The following is a 21412-nucleotide window of genomic DNA, read 5'->3' as shown; positions in this document are numbered from 1 at the left end:
GTTGGAACCAATTGATGCATCTTAGATGGCTGCTCGCTAGCTTTTAAGACCCCAGATGCCACTCACCAGAGTGGGATGCAGAACATTTTCTTAATAAACTTTGTTATGCCAAATGACCTAGATGTCCCCTGAAACCATGGTCCCCACACCCCTACCTCTGCTACTCTGTCCTTCAAAGTGTTTGGTTGTGTTCAGGAAACTTCTTAGCTTTGGTTTAGTCCAGTTGTGCTGAGTTCCTCTGTAGTGTGTGCTGTCCTTCCCTTCACCTAAGATAATTCTTGTCTACTTTCTAGTTAGTGAATACCCTTCTCCCTCTCCCCCACCCCCTTAACCATCAAAGAATGTTGTCTTCTGTGTTTAAACCTTTTCTTGAGTTCTTATAATAGTGATCTTCTACAATGTTTGTCCTTTTGTGACTAACTTAGCATAATACCTTCCTGATTCCTCCATGTTATGTTTCGAGGATTCGTCGTTGTTCTTTATCGTTGTGTAGTACTACATTGTGTGAATATGCCATAATTTGTTTATCCATTCTTCCGTTGATGGGCACCTAAGTTGTTTCCATCTTTTTGCTATTGTGAACAGTTCTGCAATGAACATGGGTATGCATATATCTATTTGTGTGACAGCTCTTATTTCTCTAGGGTATATTCCAAGGAGCAGGATTGCTGGATTGTATGGTACTTCTATTTCTAGCTTTTTAAGTGGGCGCCAAATCGATTTCCAAAGTGGTTGTACCATTTTACATTCCCACCAACAGTGTATAAGTGTTTCAGTCTCTCCACAGTCTCTCCGACATTCATTATTTTGTGTTTTTTGGATTAATGCTAGCCTTGTTGGGGTGAGATGGTATCTCATTGTAGTTTTGATTTGCATTTCTCTAATGGCTAATGATCATGAGCATTTCTTCATGTGTCTGTTAACCATCTGAAAGTCTTCTTTGGCAAAGTGCCTGTTCGTATCCTTTGCCCATTTTTTAATTGGGTTGTTTGTCTTTTTGTTGTTGAGGTTTTGCAGTATCTTGTAGCTTTTAGAGATTAGACACTGATTAGATTTGTCGTAGCCAAAAATTTTTTTTCCAGTCTATAGGTTGTCTTTTAACTCTTTGGGTGAAGTCTTTTGATGAGCATAAGTATTTCATTTTTAGGAGCTCCCAGTTACCTAGTTTCTCTTCTGGTGTTTGTGCTTTGTTACTTATGGTTTGTATTCTGTTTATGCCATGTATTAGGGCTCCTAGCATTGTCCCTATTTTTTCTTCTGTGATCTTTATCATTTTCAATTTTACATTTAGGTCTTTGATCTGTTTTGAGTTAGTTTTTGTGCATGGTGGAGGTATGGGTCTTGTTTCATTTTTTTGCAGATGGATATCCAGTTTTGCCAGCACCATTTGTTAAAGAGACTGTCTTCTCCCCATTTAACGAACTTTGGGCCTTTGTCAAATATCAGCTGCTCATAGGTGGATGAATTTACATCTAGATTCTTAATTCTTTTCCATTGGTGTATGTATCTGTTGTTGTACCAGTACCAGGCTGTTTTGACTAAGGAAAAGGAGTTTTTTAACAGAAGCATTGATGCACTAGGTTTTAGAATATGGATCAGTATGAGCCCATGGGTGAAATGTGGCCCACTGCCTATTTTTGTAAATAAAGTTTTATTGGAACCCAGTTGTTTACATATTGTTGACGGTTGCTTTAGCACTGCAGTAGCAGAGTTGAGCACAGTGACAGAGCCTGTCTGGCCTACAGTGCCTACAATATTTACTGTCTGACCCTTTACAGAAAAAGTTTGCAACTCTTGTTCTAGAATAACCTAGAACTTAGAATCCAAGTCAGATTGTACACCTGCTTCTAGGCAATGGAGGGAAGACCCACGTGTCTGGATTAACTGTAATCTTGCTTCTTTAACAGAGAAGGTTTCAAGAAAGGACTTTGACTCAAGTTTGAGCTCCAACTAGAATAAACTAAAATGATTCAGTGTAACCTGAGGCAAAAATTATCAAACCACGGACCTAATCAATATTAAGAAAAAGAAAAAACCCAAGTAAACCATTTCAAACCAGAACCACTCCTATCCAGAACCAATATTTTCTTAATATTGAAGTACTGAGTCCAATAGATGATGGACTGAGTAGCAATCCCATTTAGTCCAAGCCCCCTTTTTCACACTGCCATGAGACCCCAAGGGAGAAGAGTTCTAAGAGAATAAGAGATGTTTTCTTGTGAGAACACAGGAAGTAAAGCAGAGGAAAGATTTTGCCACCACCTTTGAGAGTTGACAAGCTAGATAGATGAGGAAGAAGACTCTCCCAGCAAACCCCAGAGTTCGTGCCACACTTTTCTTTGTCACCACTCCTCTTTCCATCTAAGAATGCAGTGTCAAGCCATGGAGGTTTTATTCCCACTTGATTGTCATTAATTCAGTAAAAGAGGTACATTTCCCCCAGTAATGACCCTCAGGACCATCTAGACAAGGCTGCTTAATAGAATTCTGTTGCTCAGCTAGAAGACAGTGAGGACTAGTGTTCTCAGAGGTAGCCGAGAGAGATACATGGCCAAGATGCCTCAACTTTCCAAAGCCCCATATGAAATTTGTTAAGTGAAACCTTCCCCAGCTCCCTCACCCTTTCTTGAGACTAGCAAAAATACATTTCCAACCTTGTTTTTCTCTGCCCACTCGTGATTTCAAATGACTCACAGCTTGCTGCTAAAGGGAGCAAAACAACTGAGCAGGCTTCGGTGAAGTTGAGAAATGGTTGTACTATCTGCAGGCAAATGCCAGCCCCAGCATTGCCCCCCAATTCCAAAGGACATGGGGCCTATTTATGACGGTCCTAGATATTTATACGTTCATCCTATCCCAACTATGACTCAAGAAATAGTGTGTCTCTGTCTTGGTATAACCAGTGCTTAGAGCTGCACCTTGGCAAAGAGATAGACCAGCTCTGTAGTAGCAGGGCAAAATAAGAACTTGACAAAGATGAAGAAAACCCTGTTTTGGTTTTGAAAGGAAGGCACTGACTCACTCCCATTGTTCTCCTTCTCAAAGGCTATTTGAAAAATTTTCCTTCTTGTTTTACATGCTTTTGCATTGACTCAGTAAGATGCATTTCTAAATAAAAAAATAAGTACCGATCACTGCATACTCCACAATCACAAGATTGTGATTAAGGGTGACACAGTACTTCATCCATCCATGAAACACTGTGGGACTTAATGCCCAAGTCTGCTGAGCCCTTTTTTTTTTTAGCATTCAGTTAATCAGCATAGAGTGAATGTTGACCATGTGTCTGGCTCTTGAAAAGTAGTGTATGTGTGAATATGTATTCTGGGGCAACCATTTTGCCTTCTGCAAAGATGACTGATGGCTTAATGGGTTCTGAGAAGGGAGACTTCATTCATTATACAAAGCTGGCACCCTGAGGGATAGAAGAGGAGGGGAGGGATGTATAGGGTGACAGATGATGTGAGCCTGTAGTTTAGAAATACAGTATGAGCTGATTTAGCAAGCCTTCAATCAACTGGACATCTCTATTAATTGGCAGTTGGTGTTTTGCTAGCAGAATCATTCAGTTTTAGTAATCCCAACACCTTAAGATCCTGAAGCATTTTCTGAATCCAAAAAAAAAAAAAGGTTCAGGTATGCCTGGAAAAGGTTTAATACGGCTATATGCCAGTGACTAAAAAATAGGTAAGGTCTTTGTTTATGGATGGCAGCGGTCTATTAATCAGAATATTGATTGACCAAAAACATCCTAGTCACCAGCCAGTTTACTTTCTATACCCTCTGTGGCGTATTCAACCAGAGAAAAAGGAGATCGAATTCCATCGTAAGCCATCTGCCTGTGTTGCAGAGAGGTGATCCTCTCTGATGTCTTCTGGAGTGAAGAGCTGCTCAGTGGGGAAAATACAACTGTAGAACCTAACTCAATGGTTCTCAAACTCAAGCATGCATCAGAATTACTTGGAAGGCTTGTTAAAATACAGATCTACAGATCGTTGGGCCCCACCCTGGAGTTTTGGATTCAGTAGGTCTGGGGTGGGGGCCCGAGAATTTGCATTTCTAACAAGTTTCCAGGTGATGCTGATACTGCTGGGCAGACTTTGAGAACCTTTGATGAAAAGACCAAACTGAAAACAAGACCTGTTGCCGTCCAGTTGATTCTGACTCATAGTGACCCTGTAGGACAGAGTAGAACTGCCCCACAGGGTTTCCAAGGCTGTAAATCTTTACAGAAGCAGACTGCCACATCTCTCTCCCTCAGGGCGGCTGGTGGGTTTGAGCCACCAACCTTTCAGTTAGCAGCCTAGTGCTTAACCACTGTGCCACCAGGGCTCCTTCAATGAAAGGACAGTGTAGTCTAATGATTCCTCCCTAACAGTCTTGTGTCTTGTTCTAACGGGACCCAGCTGCTGTTTTTCAGGTAGCTAACGCAGCAGAGTTCATTCTATGGATTTATTATGTGGCATTTAAAGTACAAAACACCTTCTGAATCGTAAATGTTTGTTCCACTCAAGGACCAATTACATATAAATAACACTTAAAGGTCATTATAATGACTTCAGTATGGCAACCCTGAGTAGCTGTGTTTTTCTTAGGTAGGGGATAAAAGTGCCCATGATGATGTACTGTCTATGTGACATTTACACACACACACACACACACACACACACACACACACACACACACACACACACACACACACGACCCTTCTCATTAGCATCTTATAACAAATAATTGTAAAATTAAATTGCACCTAGAGCAGTTGACTTTGTTGTGTGCGTAGAGCCCCAATGTAGAAAGTCTGACTTATCTATTTACTCTGAGAGTGTATGGGTAAAGGTATTTTGTGTGTGAGGGTCTCCCCAGACTCCCGTGTTGATGTCGCCCAAGACACTTGTTGCTCTGCTGCGAGATACAGGACAGGCTTGTTCTTTGCAAGTGACTGGCTTGGCAGTGGACCGTGTCTGGCCGTATAATTCCCTTCTGCTGTGAAGGACAGGAACTCAGAGTTCTTTGTCTTATGTGCTACTGGCCCTTTGGAATCGTTTGGATTTTGAAAGGCACTGGGCCATCCCTGACTTCTAAAGGGGAGAAATCTTTAGACGTCTGTCCGCCAAAATGCTACAGTGATAGAAGCCAGGAGTCATCATTAGGGAAAGGATGTTAGGATTTCGTCGGACCTTCCCAGTAAGGCTCCTCTGGGTCCATCGCTTCGTTGTTGTTGTGTTTATTGTGGGGATATGTATATACACGTGTATATATACACATACATATATAAACCAAAATCTGCCATGGCAACGTTTGTTACATGTACAATTCAGTGACATTAATTGCGCTCATCATGTTGTGCAACTGTCCACACTATCCATAAATGCGCACACAATCCCAGATGAACTGATCATCTCAGCCACGGATTCCTTCTCTCAAAGATAGCCGAGATAATATCGTTCTGTATCTCTGCTCCAGGAAGTACTACCATTGGAGAAGTCAAAATAGTCCCTTCCAATTGGCCGATATTCCTAAAGGCCGTGGAATTTGGTGTAGCCTCTCTTATTTATCAACCCTTCAGTTCCTGTTGTTCTTGTTGTTAGGTGCCGTTGAGTCTGTTCCGACTCATAACAACCCTGTGTACAACAGAACACAACACCGCCCAGTCCTGCGCCGTCTTCACGATTCTTGTTGTGCTTGAGCCCATCATTGCAGCCACTGTGTCAGCCCATCTCACTGGGAGTCTTCCTCTTTTTCGCTGACCTTTATGTTACCAAGCATGATGTCCTTCTCTAGGCACTGGTCCCTCCTGATAACATGTTCAATTCCTATAAACCCAAAATCTAGAGAAGAGATACCAAAAGCCAGCAGTAACCCCAATGGCAAGGGGCCCCCAGGCATAAACCAATTTACTAAACCTAAAATATTATTTGAAATTTTCTGCTTTACCCTTAAAATTCATGAGATCTTTGCAGTTTACTCCTAATATAAAAAATAATTTCCCCAAATCTGCCACGTTTTTCCTGTGACTTCTCGGATGCCCTAGCTCCTGTAGAGCCCAATGCTTCTGCCCCAGTTGGAGAAGTTTGGTCCAAGGGTGAAGTCTGCATATGCTCCACCTCCCTGAAGAACTCCCTGGACACAGCCAGACCCTGCAGAGAGCAGTTAGATGAATGGATGCATATGCAAAGCTTTTGGGCTTGGGGTTCTCCACTCAGAACCATCCCATGCCCCTCCACTCAGAGCCCTTGTTATCTTCAAGGTGGGTCTGAGGTCTCCCCTGTGGGGAACCTCACGATACTTCTGTTCTCTCCCCTTGTGCTGTAGGAAACAGTGTCCTTTACCTTAGGGGAAGCAGGACAGATAATTCCTCTTGCTGCTTCTGTTTCTGAATTTTGGATCTTGCCAACCTCCTTGGTGTAAATGTTGACCTTCTTCTGTTGCCGCTTCATCCTGTCACTCCTTGTTCCGTGAAGTGACCTGAACTATTGGGCCTGAGGAGAAGATAGGACTAAATCACTATTCTTATAAATAAACCTTGAGAAACAAAAATATTTAAGTGATTGACAGGAAACCTTGGCACAGGTTACTGCAGGTCATCAATAACTTCTGTTGGACATCCAGAAGGCAACATGTGCAATTTCTTTTTTTTTTTCAAAATTTCAACTGGATGGAAAATCTTGTTGTTCCTGGTCCAGAGGAAGGGATGTTTGATGAGAGGGTTTTCTCTTTGCTTTTATGAACAGTACAAATATGATCCAGTGATTCAAGTGATTGAACCACGACTTGGCAAGTGAAAACTGCCTTTTCTTCTCCCATACTGTCTTCTCTGCAATGGAAGCAGGAGACGGGCTTTATAAAAGAGAAATCTTAGGAATGTTCCTCAGCCATGTCTCTGTGATGTTCCTTTAACCAGATGTTTAATTGTTTTACCCTGAATATGACATCTAGGAGGATCACTTGGTGATGCAAATGGTTTGCGTGCCACCACGAACCAAAAGGTTGGTGGTTGGAACCGTCCCCCCACCCCCAGCAGTGCCATGGAAGGAAGGCCTGAGGGTCTGCTTCCATAAAGATTACAGCCAAGAAAACCTGTGGAGCGGTTCTACTCCATAGCACATGGGGTCGCCATGAGTTGGAATTGACTCAACGGCAACGGGGATGACATCTAGGAAGAAGTGCAGCTTCTGGAAGCCGCAGTCTTTACACAGACAGTTGGAGAACAGGAGTTCATCCATATCCAGCACTCACTAATGAGGCCCTGGTGTAGAAACCTGTATCTAAGGACCAAAGGAAGTGGGGGAGGGGACACTACTTGTGCATGTGAATTACTGTCCCTTTATTCTTCCTGTACCCTCTTGGTCAGTTCTGGGAATGCCAGACACTGTGGAAGAGATGTGTCCCGACATCCCCCACCTGGAAGGCCTGATGAAGGAAATCAACGACCTGGCTGAGTCAGGGGCCCGGTACACCGAGATGCCCCATGTCATCGAGGTGATCTTGCCCATGCTCTGCAACTACCTGTCCTATTGGTGGGAGCAGGGCCCTGAGAACCTGCCCCCCAGTGCGGGGTCCTGCTGCACCCAGGTCACCTCCGAACACCTCAGTGTCATCCTGGGCAACATTCTGAAAATCATCAACAACAACCTGGGCATCGACGAGGCCTTGTGGATGAAACGCATTGCAGGTAACACAGCTGCCTTTTCTCCCCCGGGGTCCAGGATGCCTGGGTTCTGTTTTCGTCTGTCTTGTTGACTCCATGATGACTTGGAGAAAGTGCTGTTCTATGTTTACAACTTTTTTCCCCTCAGTTGCTTAATAGTAAAGAGAATCCACTTAGCCCCTTGGCAGAGCTCCCTGGGGCAAATCCTCATGCCCCATTCCCCACAAATCCAGGCCCTTCAAATCCCCAGGAAGCCCTTCTGGTGAACTCCACCCAACTCTGATGATCAGTCCTTTATTTGCTTTTGATGTTCAGGAACCCCGTTTGCTCTTAGTGTGGTAATTGTCCATAATTTCCTTGGTAAGTGATCCTGCTTTTTACATGTATAAGACTTCCTCCCAACTAGGCTGCAAACTCCTTAATGCCATTCTACATTTGTATTTCACTTTATGCTTTTTAAGACCCTTTTCTAGTATAGGCTCACAGTAGCAGGACTCTGGGTTGTTAGTTTTTTTCAATTCTTTGATATCCCTCTAAGACTCTTTACATGCAGTAGGCTCTTAATGAATGCAGTTAGCTGATTTTCTGTTCCTGAAGCAACCTCAAAAAAGGAGAGGCTTGGAAAATAAACGACCACACTTTCTGCCGGAAGCTGTGAATATTTAGTGTCCTCTATATCAAATTTGAGTGAGGAGATAGGAGATGAGGCAAAGTCATTGCTTTTGATGGAGCCACAGTTTAGCCAGAGGAGTTAGCCAGTAACAGCTTCACCCAGGTAACCTGCTAGATCATCAAACACAGTGGCAAACATCAAAAGGAGCTATTGGCCCAACTCTGGGAATTTACCATCCCAGACAAAAAAAAAAAAATGAGTGCCTCTCCGCCAGACCAAGGAAGAGAAGTTTCTGCTCCCTTTCGGTCTCAAATGAACTGAGATCAAAATTATAAATACTTTTGTGTGCTGGTAGCTGCTAGATGATATAGGCCTCTGTGGGCATATAGGAGCCCACGTAGTGCAGTGGTTAAGGGCTTAGCTGCTAACTAAAAGTTGGCAGTCTGAATCCACCAGGCGCTCCTTGGAAACCCTATGGGGCAGTTCTGTTCTGTCCTATAGGGTCGCTGTGAGTCAGAACTGACTCGATGGCAATGGGTTTGGTTTTTGGTTTTGGTGGGCATGTGAGTAAATTAAGCTGGTTTTCCTTTCTTACTCCTTAGCCTTAGAATATTGTTAACCCCTAAGGCAATTTGCCGATGAGCACTAGTTTGTAGATCTGGAGTAAGGGAGCTCTGACCAGTGGTGCAGTGGTTAAGAGCTGCATCTGCTAACCAGAAGGTCGGCAGTTCGAATCCACCAGCTGCTCCTTGGAAACCTTATGGGGCAGTTCTGCTCTGTCCTGTAGAGTCACTATGAGTTGAAATCGACTCAACGGCAACAGGTTTTGGAGTAAGGGAAGGAAAGACAGAGATACAGTGAGGAAAGGTGTCACAGCATCAGGGGCACTGATGGGAGTAGTACCGAAGCCTGTCATTCCCCAGGTGAATCCCCATCTCATTCAATCAGGCCACTTAATTCCTATGACTCCACAAAGTCGATTCTAAATAGCAGCCCCCAATCATCCACATCAGATGTAGTTATTCTGATGCCAGACCTGAAGCAGAATCGCGTCTCGGTGATGGGTGGGGTGTGAAGTATGAGCTATGACAGCGCCCACAGTGACTTCTTCGTTAATGCTTCGCATCACAGAGCTCACTAATCTTCTCTTTCTAAAGTTGTCTTGTTTACGAAGGTAAATAATAGAAAGTGAGATTTAGGAGCAAAAGTGCAAGAATGTAAAGGAGCCCTGGTGGCACAACGGTTAAGGGCTCAGCTGCTGACTGAAAAGTTGGCGGTTGGAACCCACCCAGTGACTCTGCAGGAGAAAGAGCTGATGATCTTCTCCTGTAAAGATTGTAGCCTAGAAAACCCAATGGGGCAGTTCTAGTCTGTCACATGGGGTCGCTGTGAGTGAAAATTGACAGCACCTAACAGCACCCACCACCACCTCAAGAAACTCTGAAATACATACTTGAGTGCATATTGTCGACGGCTCGTGACTCTTACTCATTTTATTTAAATTATTGGGTTTGTTTTGCTTTTTTTTACAATTACTCAATTCTGATTTTTATTGTGAATTAAACCAGTGGTATATTCCATTTAAGAAATAGGGTAAGACATGGCAGGTTTTACTATCTTTATGAAGGCCAGAATCCTAGTCCCACTGATGCCTTGTGCTGCTAGGGGCCGCCCCAGCCTCTCCGTTCGTTTATAGTTGATACCAGTTTGTCTGTCTTCTCGGGGCCCGAGGAGCCTCCAGGCAGCAGGCTGACAGTTCTCCACTGTCCAGAGCTAAGACTGCAGTTGGGTTACTCAGTTTTTAACAGCAGATTTACCTGTAACATAACCAGAAATCATATGCTGAGCTCCTTTGTTGGCTGAGCACAACATCGGTTATTATGAACAAAAGGCTTTCTCCAAGAGGGAGAAAAGAGCAACATGAAAGTCATACAAAGCAATACAAGATGGTCTGCTGTGAAGAGTGCAGAGGTGTGGCGTGCTCCATGCATGAGGAGGTCGGGGTGGCAGGGTCTCCCACCACCTGGGGAGCAGAGCAGGAAGAGGGACCTTCTCCTGTGAGTCCTCCCAAGTGTGGCTTTATGAGAGGGAAGGTCAAGGAAGGAATTAAGGGCAAGCGCTATCCTGCATTGTGGGTTTTACAGCCCCCCTTTTCAGCATTGCCTCTTTCATTTTTATCAGTTGTCATAATGAGTGAAATGAAGGGACACCCCCTTCTGTTTGCAAACACAGTGTACGCCCAGCCGATCATCAGCAAAGCCAGGCCTGACCTGCTGAGAAGCCACTTTATCCCAACGCTGGAGAAGCTGAAGAAAAAGGCCGTCAAGATAGTGCAGGAGGAGGAGCAGCTGAAAGCCGACAGCAAAGGGGACACCCAGGAGGCCGAGCTCCTGATCCTGGATGAGTTTGCAGTCCTCTGCAGAGACCTCTATGCCTTCTACCCCATGCTGATTCGCTATGTGGACAACAGCAGGTATGGAGGAGACTGTGGAAGCCTGGCTGCCCCATTCTGGGGCTAATTCGGGCAACAGAATAGAATGAAAAGATAGTGTCGGGTGGTTTTATGTGAGACAAGAGGAGACCACAGCTCTAACTGACAGCCTGTCCCTCCCCACAACACCTCCCTGGGGTGGTGCCTTTGGGCAGTGCTTTCTTTGACCAATGACTCTGTATGGTCAATGGCATGGCCCTTTCCATCCTCAAGGCTACCACAGGTGAGAAGTTGGTTGAACAAGGGCAGCCGTGAACCACATCTGCCCCTCTGTTGTTCCTTCACTCATTGATTCAGCATGTATGAATTGACTGTGTCAGGCACTGTGATAGGCATTGGGGGACCAGAACACAGATCTGTGCCCCAAGGAGCTTTCTTTCTCATGGGGAGGAGGACAAACAATAAAATGTATAAGTAAATTATATAGAGCAGAGTAAGGGGAATGTGGAGTTGTAATTTGAAATAGGGTGTTACTGAAAAAGCAACATTGAGGAGGGAGCTAGGGAGCCAAGCAGGTCTCGAGGAAGGGGGCTTATCTGGTGCAGGCCTGAGGGGAAGTATGATCGGTATGTTCAAGGAATCATGGGAGGCCATTGTAGTTGGAGCAGAGTGAGGGGTGGGGGGAACAGGAGATGAGGTCAGAGAGGCAACATGGAGGCCACTGAAAGGACTCTGGCTTTTACTCTGAGTGAGATGAGAAGTTGTTGGAGGTTTTGAACAAACTAGTGATGTGATCTGATTCACTCTTTGAACGCTGTGACGAGGGGTGAGGGGCAGGGGCGGAGGGTGGAGGGCAAATAAGGAAGTAAAGAGACAGGTTAGGAAGTTCACAGTGATCCCGTTAGGAGTTGATGTGATCCAGAGAGACAGAAAGCAGATAAGTGGTTGAGGGGGTCGGAGGGAGCGGGCGGTGGGGGGAGGAATGGGAGTTACCGCGTAATGGGCACGGGGTTTCCTCTAGGGGTGATGAAAATGTTCTGCAACTAGATAGTGATAGTCGGTGTACAAAACTCTGAATGTACTAAATGTCACTAATGCTAAATTTTACGTGTATTTTAACATAATTTTTTTTAAAAAGTTGATGGTGGCTGAGGCCAGGATGGTAGCAGTGAAGGCTGAGAAAAGTTGTCAAATTATGGGTCTATTTTGAGGGTCTGTTAGAATTTCCAGTTTGGGAGACTGTGGGTAGGGCAGATTTTTCTGAGGGGAAGATCAGTAGTTCACTTTCAGACATGATACATTTGAGCTTCCTATTACACAAAAAGGAACATGGGTGGTGCAAGTAGCTTGGAATCAGCTGTTAACCCAAAGGTTGGCAGTTCAAACCCACCCAGTGGATCCATGGAAGAAAGACCTAGTGAACCATTTCCATAAAGATCACAGTCAAGAAAACCCTATAGAGCAGTTCTACTCTGTAACACATGGGGTCACCATGAGTTGGGGGCCAAGTCGGGCCAGCTCTGCGGCAGCTAAGAAGAACATGAGATATAAAAATGAAGGTGTTGAGTGGTCAGTTGCCTATATGAGTCCAGATTTCAGGGGAGAGGTCAAATGTAGACCTGTGAGTTGCGGAGCTTTCAACATATTGATATGTAGTCTTTAAGAACCATGAAACTGAGATAAATAGAGGATGGAGGAAGAGAAAGAAGAGTTCCAAGGACGGAGCTCTGGGGCTTTCCAACTGTAAGCGGTCAGGGAGAAGTTGAGGAACCACCAGATAAGACTGAGAAGAAGCAACCAATTAGGTGAGAGAAAAACCAACAGAATGTTGTGTGCTGGGTGCCAGCTTCACAACGTGTTTCCAGGAGGACCAATTATTTCAAATGCTGCTGGTGAGGTGAGAACCGAAATTACACTGTTAGATTAAGCAGTGTGGAGGTTATTGGTGACCTTGGCAGGGCAGTTTCAGTGAAATTGTGGAGATGAGAGCCTCTTTGGTGAGGGTTAAGAGAGAATGGGAGAAAAGGGCTTGAAGAGAGCAGTAGAGACAACTTGTTCAAGACGTTTTACTACAAAGAGGAACAGAGAAAGGAGATGCTAGCTGGAGGCAGAAGTAGTGTCGAGAGAGGAGTGTTTAAGATAGGAGACTTGTCAACTTGTTTCTTTGCTGATGGGAATAATCCAATAGAGAGGAGGAAATTGATAATGTAAGAGAAAGAGAGAGAATTTCTGAATCAATGTCCTTGAGCAGGCAAAGGGTTGGTCATCCATCCACAGCAACAGGCAGGAAGGCAGAGTGTAGTACTGATGCTGATACATACATATATGCATACATACACATACACGTGCACACACACGCACTGTATTTTTTGAAAATGATGTACCCACGTAAATAATGTGCCCACACGTATAACGCTCATAGCACACCTAGGAAAATAATGGGCCAGGGTATGGCGCAGTTGCCAAGAAATGTATAATGTGCGCATTATTTGTGTAAAAATACGGAATATACAAGTACATACACATATACATATGTATATACGCACATACATATTCATGCACATATATCTACATATACATATGTGTATGTATACACACATAATACATATACATACACATACATGTCTACATATATGTGTATATAGGTATAAATATAGGTATAGATATGTTGTTAATGCCGTTGAATCAGCTATGACTCATGGTGACCTTATCTACAACAGAACAAAACATTGCCCAGTCCTGCACCATCTTCATGGTCATGGGTATGTTTGAGTTGTGGCTATTGTGTAATGTCTTCCAGCCTAGGGGGTTCATCTTCCAGCACCATACTGGATGATATTCTGTTGTGATCCATAAGGTTTTCATTGGCTAATTTTAGGTATATGGATGGGGTCTGTGGCAGTCCTCTTCTAATTGCTTCCATTTTCTCAGTAAAGTAGGAAGAAAGGTCATAACTCAGAGTGGGATATAGGGAGAAGGTACTGGGGGGCTTGAGTGAAGAGAAGATAGGAAGTAGTTGCCGGGAAGAGAGGAGGAGCGAATGGACGAGGGAAACGCAGTATGATGGTGGGCAGTATTGAGGGCCCCACTTGAGATCTGTGGTCATGAATTTAATGAGACCCATCATCAGGTTCTCTTCTTCTCCAGCCAAGTTCAGCTGGGTACAGGCCCAGAGTAAGAAGAGAGTTGGGTTTAATCAGGGATGGAGTTTTTCCCAGTGAGTATAAGAAAGCAGAAGCGGCTAGAGAGTTGAGAGTATATGTAAAAGGGTAATTATGAAGGCTGGCCATGGAATTTAATCTGGAAGATGAAGGAAGTGAGGACATAAAAGGGACTAAGGATGGTGAAAAGGTGAAAGAATAAAGGATTGTTGGTTCCAGTGGGACTGAAGGATTGTTGGCATCTGGGTACCAAATAAGAGGTGGTGGTCACAGAGTCAGATGCATGAATTTAAGATTATGGAGTGAGGAGAGGTCGCAGTTATTGGTAATGGCTGTGGAATTGAATGCTGAGGCAGGTGGAGGGTAAGATCTTAGAGGTGAGAGCTATGAACTGAGAGGCTGTGGTTCACCAGCACACATGGGATCATCAGCACATATATTGAAATCACTGAGAAGAAAGACTGGTCATGTATTGGGGAGAATATCATAGAGCTAGGAGCTCAGAAGTATGGATAAATGAGGGGGAGTGACGCAGGATTAGTAGACAACTTGGTATAGTCTTGATGACATTAGATTCAAAGCCAAAAGTCTTTAGGAGACCTCATGATGTAGGTCTCTGTTCTAACATTTGGCATCACTTGGAGAGTCCTATAACCAAACTCGTTGCCGTCGAGTTGATTCGGACTCATAGCAACCCTGTAGGACAGAGTAGAACGACCCTATGGGGTCTCCAAGGAGTGGCTGGTGGATTCAAACTGCAAGCCTTTTGGTTAACAGCCGAGCTCTTAACCTCTGCGCCACCAGGGCTCCTCACTTAGAAGGTAGAGGTGGGAAAAGAGAGCCCAACATAATGAACTCACCCAAACCTGCCGCTCCCTTCCGTCTTGACCTCTCCTCCCACTTCAGTCCTTCCGAAGGTTGCCCCAAATCCCAATCTCTGCCTGGCCCTGGCCCTCAGCCCTTTGCCATGGCCCAATGCACCTCCCTTTCCTCCTGTCGGTCACTTCCTTCAGGTCCTGGCCATATGCTCTGCCTGGATGGGGCTGCAGGTCCCGACTCCCCATAATCCCTCCTATTACACAGAACCTCAAGGGTGGAAAAGCTCCAGTGTCTTAATTAGGCAAGTTAATTCATGTAACGCCAGAAATTTTCTATGTAACTCACACTTTCCCCCAAACCCAGTGTGTTTATTTGGAGCCTCAGATTTGATTGGACCCTAATAAATAATTAAACAATAAATATGGAGGCTCATAGGACTGTACGTCTGTAAAATCATAAAGGGCACTGATAGGGTGAGCACAGACTTTTTCATTCAATGTTAGAACAAGAGATTAGAGACCTTTACCCTCTTAAAGTTTAAAGCCCTAACACAGAAATTTGAGAAAGTTTAATTTTAACAGGCTTCATTGTAGATATTAAGGAGACCTGTGAATATTTGGGGGTACATTGCTAACTTTTTGAATGAAATTCCATTCTGCCAGGGACAGGAATTACATTTGTGTGTATATGCGTATGCGTGTGTACGTATATATAGTGTGTATGTGTATTTCCTTACCTATCTATGGGAAATTATACCCATTTTCTCAAAAGACACCACTGTGAGGGTCATTTGAGTCATTTCCAGTAACATAATTATGTTGGCAGCTTAGAGAAGGAATTTGTCAGGTTGGAGGTAAAAACCAAATAAAAATAAAAGGAGAGTAAGGTTGCTCCTAAAATAGCTTTTTAATTGCATTGTCACTATTGATGATCAAGACTCAAGGCAGAGTGTGTTCTGCTTACACTGTGTTTGACAGTTGCTAAAAATGGCAATGTCAGAGAGTCTTTGAGATCATCATTAATTCATTCATGTACACTTTTCAACCTGTTCTTCCCTGAACACCAGGAAGCATCATGGCCATATGAACCCTGCTTAGAAATGCATCCTTCTTACATGCCTGCCTTTACCTACTTCAACCCTTCTCTTTATCCAAAAAAAGTACCTGGCTTGGAACTATGGAATTGTGGAGTTGGCAGGGATCATAGAAGTCACTTTATCTGACCTCCAACTGGATAAATAAATAACCAACCAGTTGCTGTGGAGTTTGACACCGAGTCATGTCGACCCCATGTGTATCAGAGTAGAACTGTCCTCCATAGGATTTTCAGTGGCTGATTTTTAGGAAGTAGATTGCCAAGCCTTTCTTCTGAGATGCCTCTGGGTGGAGTTGAACCTCCAACCTTTTGGTTAGCAGCGGAGCACATCAACCATTTTCACCACCCAGGGACTCTAACGAATAAATGTCCACTTCTTTTTTGCTGGAGAGGATTTCCTGCCTCTGATCATCCACTAAGGTTGTAGCAGGGAGAAGGCGGGTGGGGAAGACAACAGGTACAGCATTGCCGTGTGTATACTTCCATTCCAGTATCAGACAGTTCAGACCATTTCAAGCTCAAATCTTTAACCCCTACCCATTGGCTTTGATTTTGCTCTCTAGAGCCACGCAAAACTAATCTCCCTTGTGGGAGCTCATTGAATAAATAAGGCCACCATCTTGTCCTGTTTTATCCGTTATTTTTTCTGCTCAAGTTAGACCTTTGTACTAAGAGGAAAACCTTTACTCTTTAGCTCTAATGAGGTTCTTTCTTCAGAGTCATAGTGGTAGGTGTGAAGAGCCATCTCATTAAATGTTTTCGCCCAGACACACAGACTCTTCTCACATCTCTCTCAAGCCAGACAGAGATGGTATTTGTAGGCAGCTAAAGGATCTTGACCCAACCTCTCCTATTTGCCCATACGCCCCCTCAGTGATGCAGCCAGGCTTGTCTCCCCTCTTCCCACAGTTTCTCATGGAATTTACTCTTTCTGTCACTGTTTAGCCCTTACTGTCACAGCAGTGTTTAAAGTTTCTTCACTATCTGGAACACTCTCTTGGAGAGAAGCTTCCAATAGTCAGTGTTCAGCTGGCCAAAAATGAGCAAGATCTCCAGGTGTGATGGGATTGGGGCAAGACAAATCAGCTCCACCTGCCTTGTGCCAGGAGATAAGTCAAGATAAATCTGGAGTCTCTCCGTAAGAGGCAATGGCTTCTCAGCCTTCTTCCTGGGAATCAGAAATACTCTGAATGTAGGAATGAGCAGCTATGAATAGTGTGATCTTTGGTGAAAATCCATCTCTGAAACTGTTGAAGGGGATCAAATAAATCCTATGTGGAGACTGCCACAGGTTGGGCAGGAAGCTTTGGGACAAAGCTGCAGTAAGCTCTGACCTCTGAGTCAGGACTTCACCATGAGCATAGGAGCATGGCTTTATTTTCTTTCAAAACCTGTTAACTTATTTCTTTGAAAATGGAAATCTAACTCACCTCACTGTTGCTATCACCCAAGATTCTGTTTTTGTGCGTCTTGTTTTCTTTTGATAAACTCCATAATTTTATCTACTTGGACTGCTTCAACCATCCCCTCCACATGGTGGATTCCCAAATCATCACCTCTAAACCCAGTCTTCCTCACCTACAGCCTTGCTTTTTCCAACTGCCTCTTGGCAGCATGCAGTGCAGGAGATATGAAATGTCTAGAATAGGCAAACGTGTAGAGACCAAAGTTGATTAGTGGTTGCTAGGAGTGAAGGGGAGGGGGAGAGAAGGAGTTATTGCTTAGGGGGTACTGGGCTTCGGTTAAGGCTGATGGAAAAATTTGCAAGTGGTGATAGTTGCACAATATGCTGAACATAATTAACGTCACTGAGTTGTACATATAAAAAATGTCTGAAGTAGCAAATGTTTTGTTATATACATACTTACCATAACAACAAAAAAAAGAGAGACCCACAGATCAGTTAAGTACTTCCAAAGGGATCAAGTGCCTGAAAATTGACTGAAAGAGTAAATTCCATGAGAAACTGGGGGCAGGGAGGAGATGAGCCTGGTTGTATCAGTGCAGAGAGGGTATGGGCAAATACGAGAGGTGAGGTCCAGATCTTCTGGGTACCTACAAATACCATCTGTCTTAGTCATCTCGTGCTGCTGTAACAGAAATAACCACAAGTGGATGGCTTTAATAAAGAGAAATTTATTTTCTCACAGTCTAGTAGGCTAGAAGTCCAAATTCAGGGTGTCAGCTCCAGGGGAAGGCTTTCTCTGTTGGCTGTAGAGGAAGGTCCTCATTGTCATCAGTCTTTCCCTGGACTAGGAGCTTCTCTGCGCAGGAACCTTGGGTCCAAAGGACACGCTCTGCTCTTGGTGTTTTTTCTTGGTGGTATGAGGTCCCCAGTTCTCTGCTTGCTTCCCTTTCCTTTTATCTCTTGTAAGGTAAAAGGTGGTGCAGGCCACACCCTAGGGAAACTCCCTTTACTTTGGATCAGGGATGTGACCTGGGTAAGGGTGATGTTACAATCCCACCCTAATCCTCTTTAACATAAAATTACAATCACAAAATAGAGGCCAACCACACAATTCTGGGAATCATGGCCCAGCCAAATTGATACACATATTTTTGGGGAGACAAAATTCAAACCACGACACCATCTCTGTCTGGCTTAAGAGAGAGGTGAGGAGAGTCTGTGAACCTGGGTGAAAACATTTAATGAGATGATTCTTCACACCCACCCTACTGAGCCTGAGGAAAGAAACTCACTAGATCAAAAAAATAAAGATTTTCCTCTTGGAACAAGGGTATCCAAAGCAAAATTTATCCAGATAAAAATGTATTCCCATATGAAGGCAAAGGAATCAAAATCGTCTTCTTTCTCCTGCCAGGAAATGTTTGTTACATAAGATTTTGTTCTCAGACCTCTTGCTACCTGTATTCCCTGTGGCTGTACTTTTCCTTGGCAGAATAGGATATGATCCCTTGCCCCTTCCCACTAAAGGCATAGCATAAATCTACAAAGCTCATTTAAACGAAAGTACTAAAGAATGAGCAGCTGGAAGTTCTGATAAAAGTTGACACTTGACATTGAAAAAGCACTCCTGAAAATCAATATAAAAGAAATCGAAGAGTGTTACTAATCTCAAGCCTCCAGTTTGAACTGCATCAGCTGCTAGTCATGGAGATCTGACTACATTGGCTTAAACAAATTGGACGTTTAGCCTCCCATATAAAAGAATTCCAAAGATAGCCGTCCAGAGCCAGTATGGTTGCTCCTCATTAGAGACCCTCACTCCTTCTGTCTTTCTGTCCTTAACAGTGGCTTCCATTTTCGAGGTTACCATCTGGTGCAATGTGGCAATCACAGTTCCAGCTGTCATATCTTCATTCTAGGTAGGAGTTAAGGAGTGTAGAAGGGAAAAGGAATAGGGGTACCTTTCAGCTATCTGATCTCCTTTTAGAGAGCGTTCCCAGAAGATTCACCCAACAACTTCTACTTTCATCTTATTGACCAGAACTTAGGTATATGGCTATACCTAGCACCAAGGGAGCTGGGTAATGTGATCTTTAGCAAGGCACAGTGCTACCCTGAATAAAATGGGGTTCTGTAACTGAGGAAAAAGAGGAGAATGGGTATCGGGTAGACAACCAGCAGTGTCTACCATATGAAGGAGAGGCTAGCTGAGGTGGAAAACAAGAGGGGTTAGACAAGAACCTTCCTGAGGCTAGAACCCAGGGCAGTCAGGAATCCAGGAGATGAGAGAAGAATCCAAAAATGGTCTTGGCCAAGTAAGTCTTCATCTTGCCTTCCTGAACCTGATGCTGTCCATGAATGGGCAGGAGATCTAGGCTGGCAATTCAGTCTGATGTTCTCAGGCTTAGGGAACTGGCTTTTGATAGCTATTACCCTGCATACACCAAGGAACATCAGGTTTTTCAGACAGTTTGTAAGAGCCTTTTTTCTTTAACCTAAGAAAGACAGTAGACAATTTAACTTCTACTGTGGTCGCTATAAGTCAGAATTGACTGGACGGCAGTGGGTTTGGTTTTTGGTTTGTGTCACTCCTTGCACGTATTTGAAAATGGCAACTCACCCAGCCCTTATAAAATATAATTTGATGGGGAGGCAGAGGCAACATGACACCTGTCTTAGTCATCTAGTGCTGCTATAACAGAAATACCACAAGTGGATGGCTTTAACAAAGAGAAATTTATTTCTTCAGAGTAAAGTAGGCTAAAAGTCCAAATTCAGGGCGTCAGCTCCAGGGGAACGCTTTTACTCTCTGTCGGCCTTCTCATCAATGTTCCCCCAGACTAGGAGCTTCTCAGCACAGGGACCTGGTCCGAAGGACGCGCTCTGCTCCCGGCACTGCTTTCTTGATGGTATGGGGTCCCCCTGTCCCTCTGCTCACTTCTGTCTTTTATATCTCAAGACATTGCCTCAGGATACATCCAATCTTGTAGACTGAGTCCTGCCTTACTAACACAACTGCTGCCCATCCTCCCTCATTAACATCATAGAGGAAGGATTTACAACATATAGGAAAACCACACAACACCAGGAATCATGGCCTGGCCAAATTGAAACACACATTTTTGGGGGGACATAATTCAGTCCATGCCAACACCCTAGACAGATGTATCATGCCATCCCTCTGCAGCAAAGACTCGAAAAACTAAGTAAAACAGATACAAACATCAATCCTGAAACCCTAAGCATCAAATGAAGGCATAAAGAACTAGATCAAACACCAAATGGAAGAAGAAACTGAAGGAAAACAAAGAATGAGGAGAGATACAGAGTGGAGGTCCTCTGCCAACTAACACAGCACAGTGTCGCCATCTTGGAACACAACCAGCAATGACCCCAGACAGGGAGTAGGAGAAGGCAACTTCATGGAGCTCCGAACAGGAGACAGAGCACCCGGTAACCAGAGAAACACACTTTCCCACCCTTCAATCTTCTGACCCATACGCCACCTCCAACCCTTCCGTTCCATGCTGCCTCGGCTAGAGAACTACCAGCCCGCTGCCACCCTGAGTCCACTCCGCCCCCACCTGCCAGCTGTTGCCACACCATTTTTTCCCCTTTCTTTTCTTTCTCCCTCCCATCTAGCTCTGCACTCCACCTCCACCCCATCCCACTGGCCTCCGCCACACTGCCATGGCTAGAGAGCCACCAGTCAGCCACCATCCTGGATACGCCCCGCCCCAACTGTCAGCTGACACCATGCTGCCATTTTTTGCTTTTTTTTCTTTTTCTTCTTCCTTTTCTTCCCCCTCCCACCTAGCGCTGTATGTCACCTCCCCTCCCTCACTGGACATCACCATGCCACCATGGCGAGAGAGCCACCCTCACACCGACCCGCAGCTGCCCTAGGTCGGCCCTGAACCCACCCATGCTCTCCACCATGCCAGCATTTTTTTTTTCTTTCTTTTCCTTCTATCTCTCACCTAGCCCAATACTTCACCCCCTTCCCTTTGCACTGGCCCCCAGGTCTTCCCAGCCCTGCCACACTGCCATGTTTTTCTTTCCTTTCTCTTCTTTCTCCCTCCCACCTAGCCCCGTATGCCCCCCCCCCATGCTGCCGCAGATAGAGTGCCACTGACACACTGGCCCGCCACCGCTGCGGGTCCACCCTGTCACCGACACGCCGGCCCCAACTGACACGCTGGCCCGCCACCGCTGCGGGTCCACCCTGTCACCG

The 21412-nt window shown here is 44.6% G+C and overlaps 1 protein-coding gene across 1 annotated transcript in view; it reads left to right on the top strand.

Annotated features, from left to right (window-relative positions):
- The window catches only part of RYR3 (ryanodine receptor 3), a 420187-nt gene that overhangs the window by 340570 nt on the left and 58205 nt on the right, over nt 1–21412 (top strand). Inside the window, exons 66-67 of the mRNA XM_004380716.1 lie at nt 7355–7675; nt 10497–10737. Of these exons, the coding sequence (XP_004380773.1) occupies nt 7355–7675; nt 10497–10737 (562 nt within the window). The remainder of the gene's footprint in view (nt 1–7354; nt 7676–10496; nt 10738–21412) is intronic.

The sequence above is a fragment of the Trichechus manatus genome, unplaced genomic scaffold (genome assembly GCF_000243295.1).
Source record: "Trichechus manatus latirostris isolate Lorelei unplaced genomic scaffold, TriManLat1.0 scaffold00076, whole genome shotgun sequence".
NCBI lineage: Eukaryota > Metazoa > Chordata > Mammalia > Sirenia > Trichechidae > Trichechus > Trichechus manatus.
Note: the sequence above shows the minus strand (reverse complement) of the source record. Positions and strands in the feature narration are given on the sequence as shown.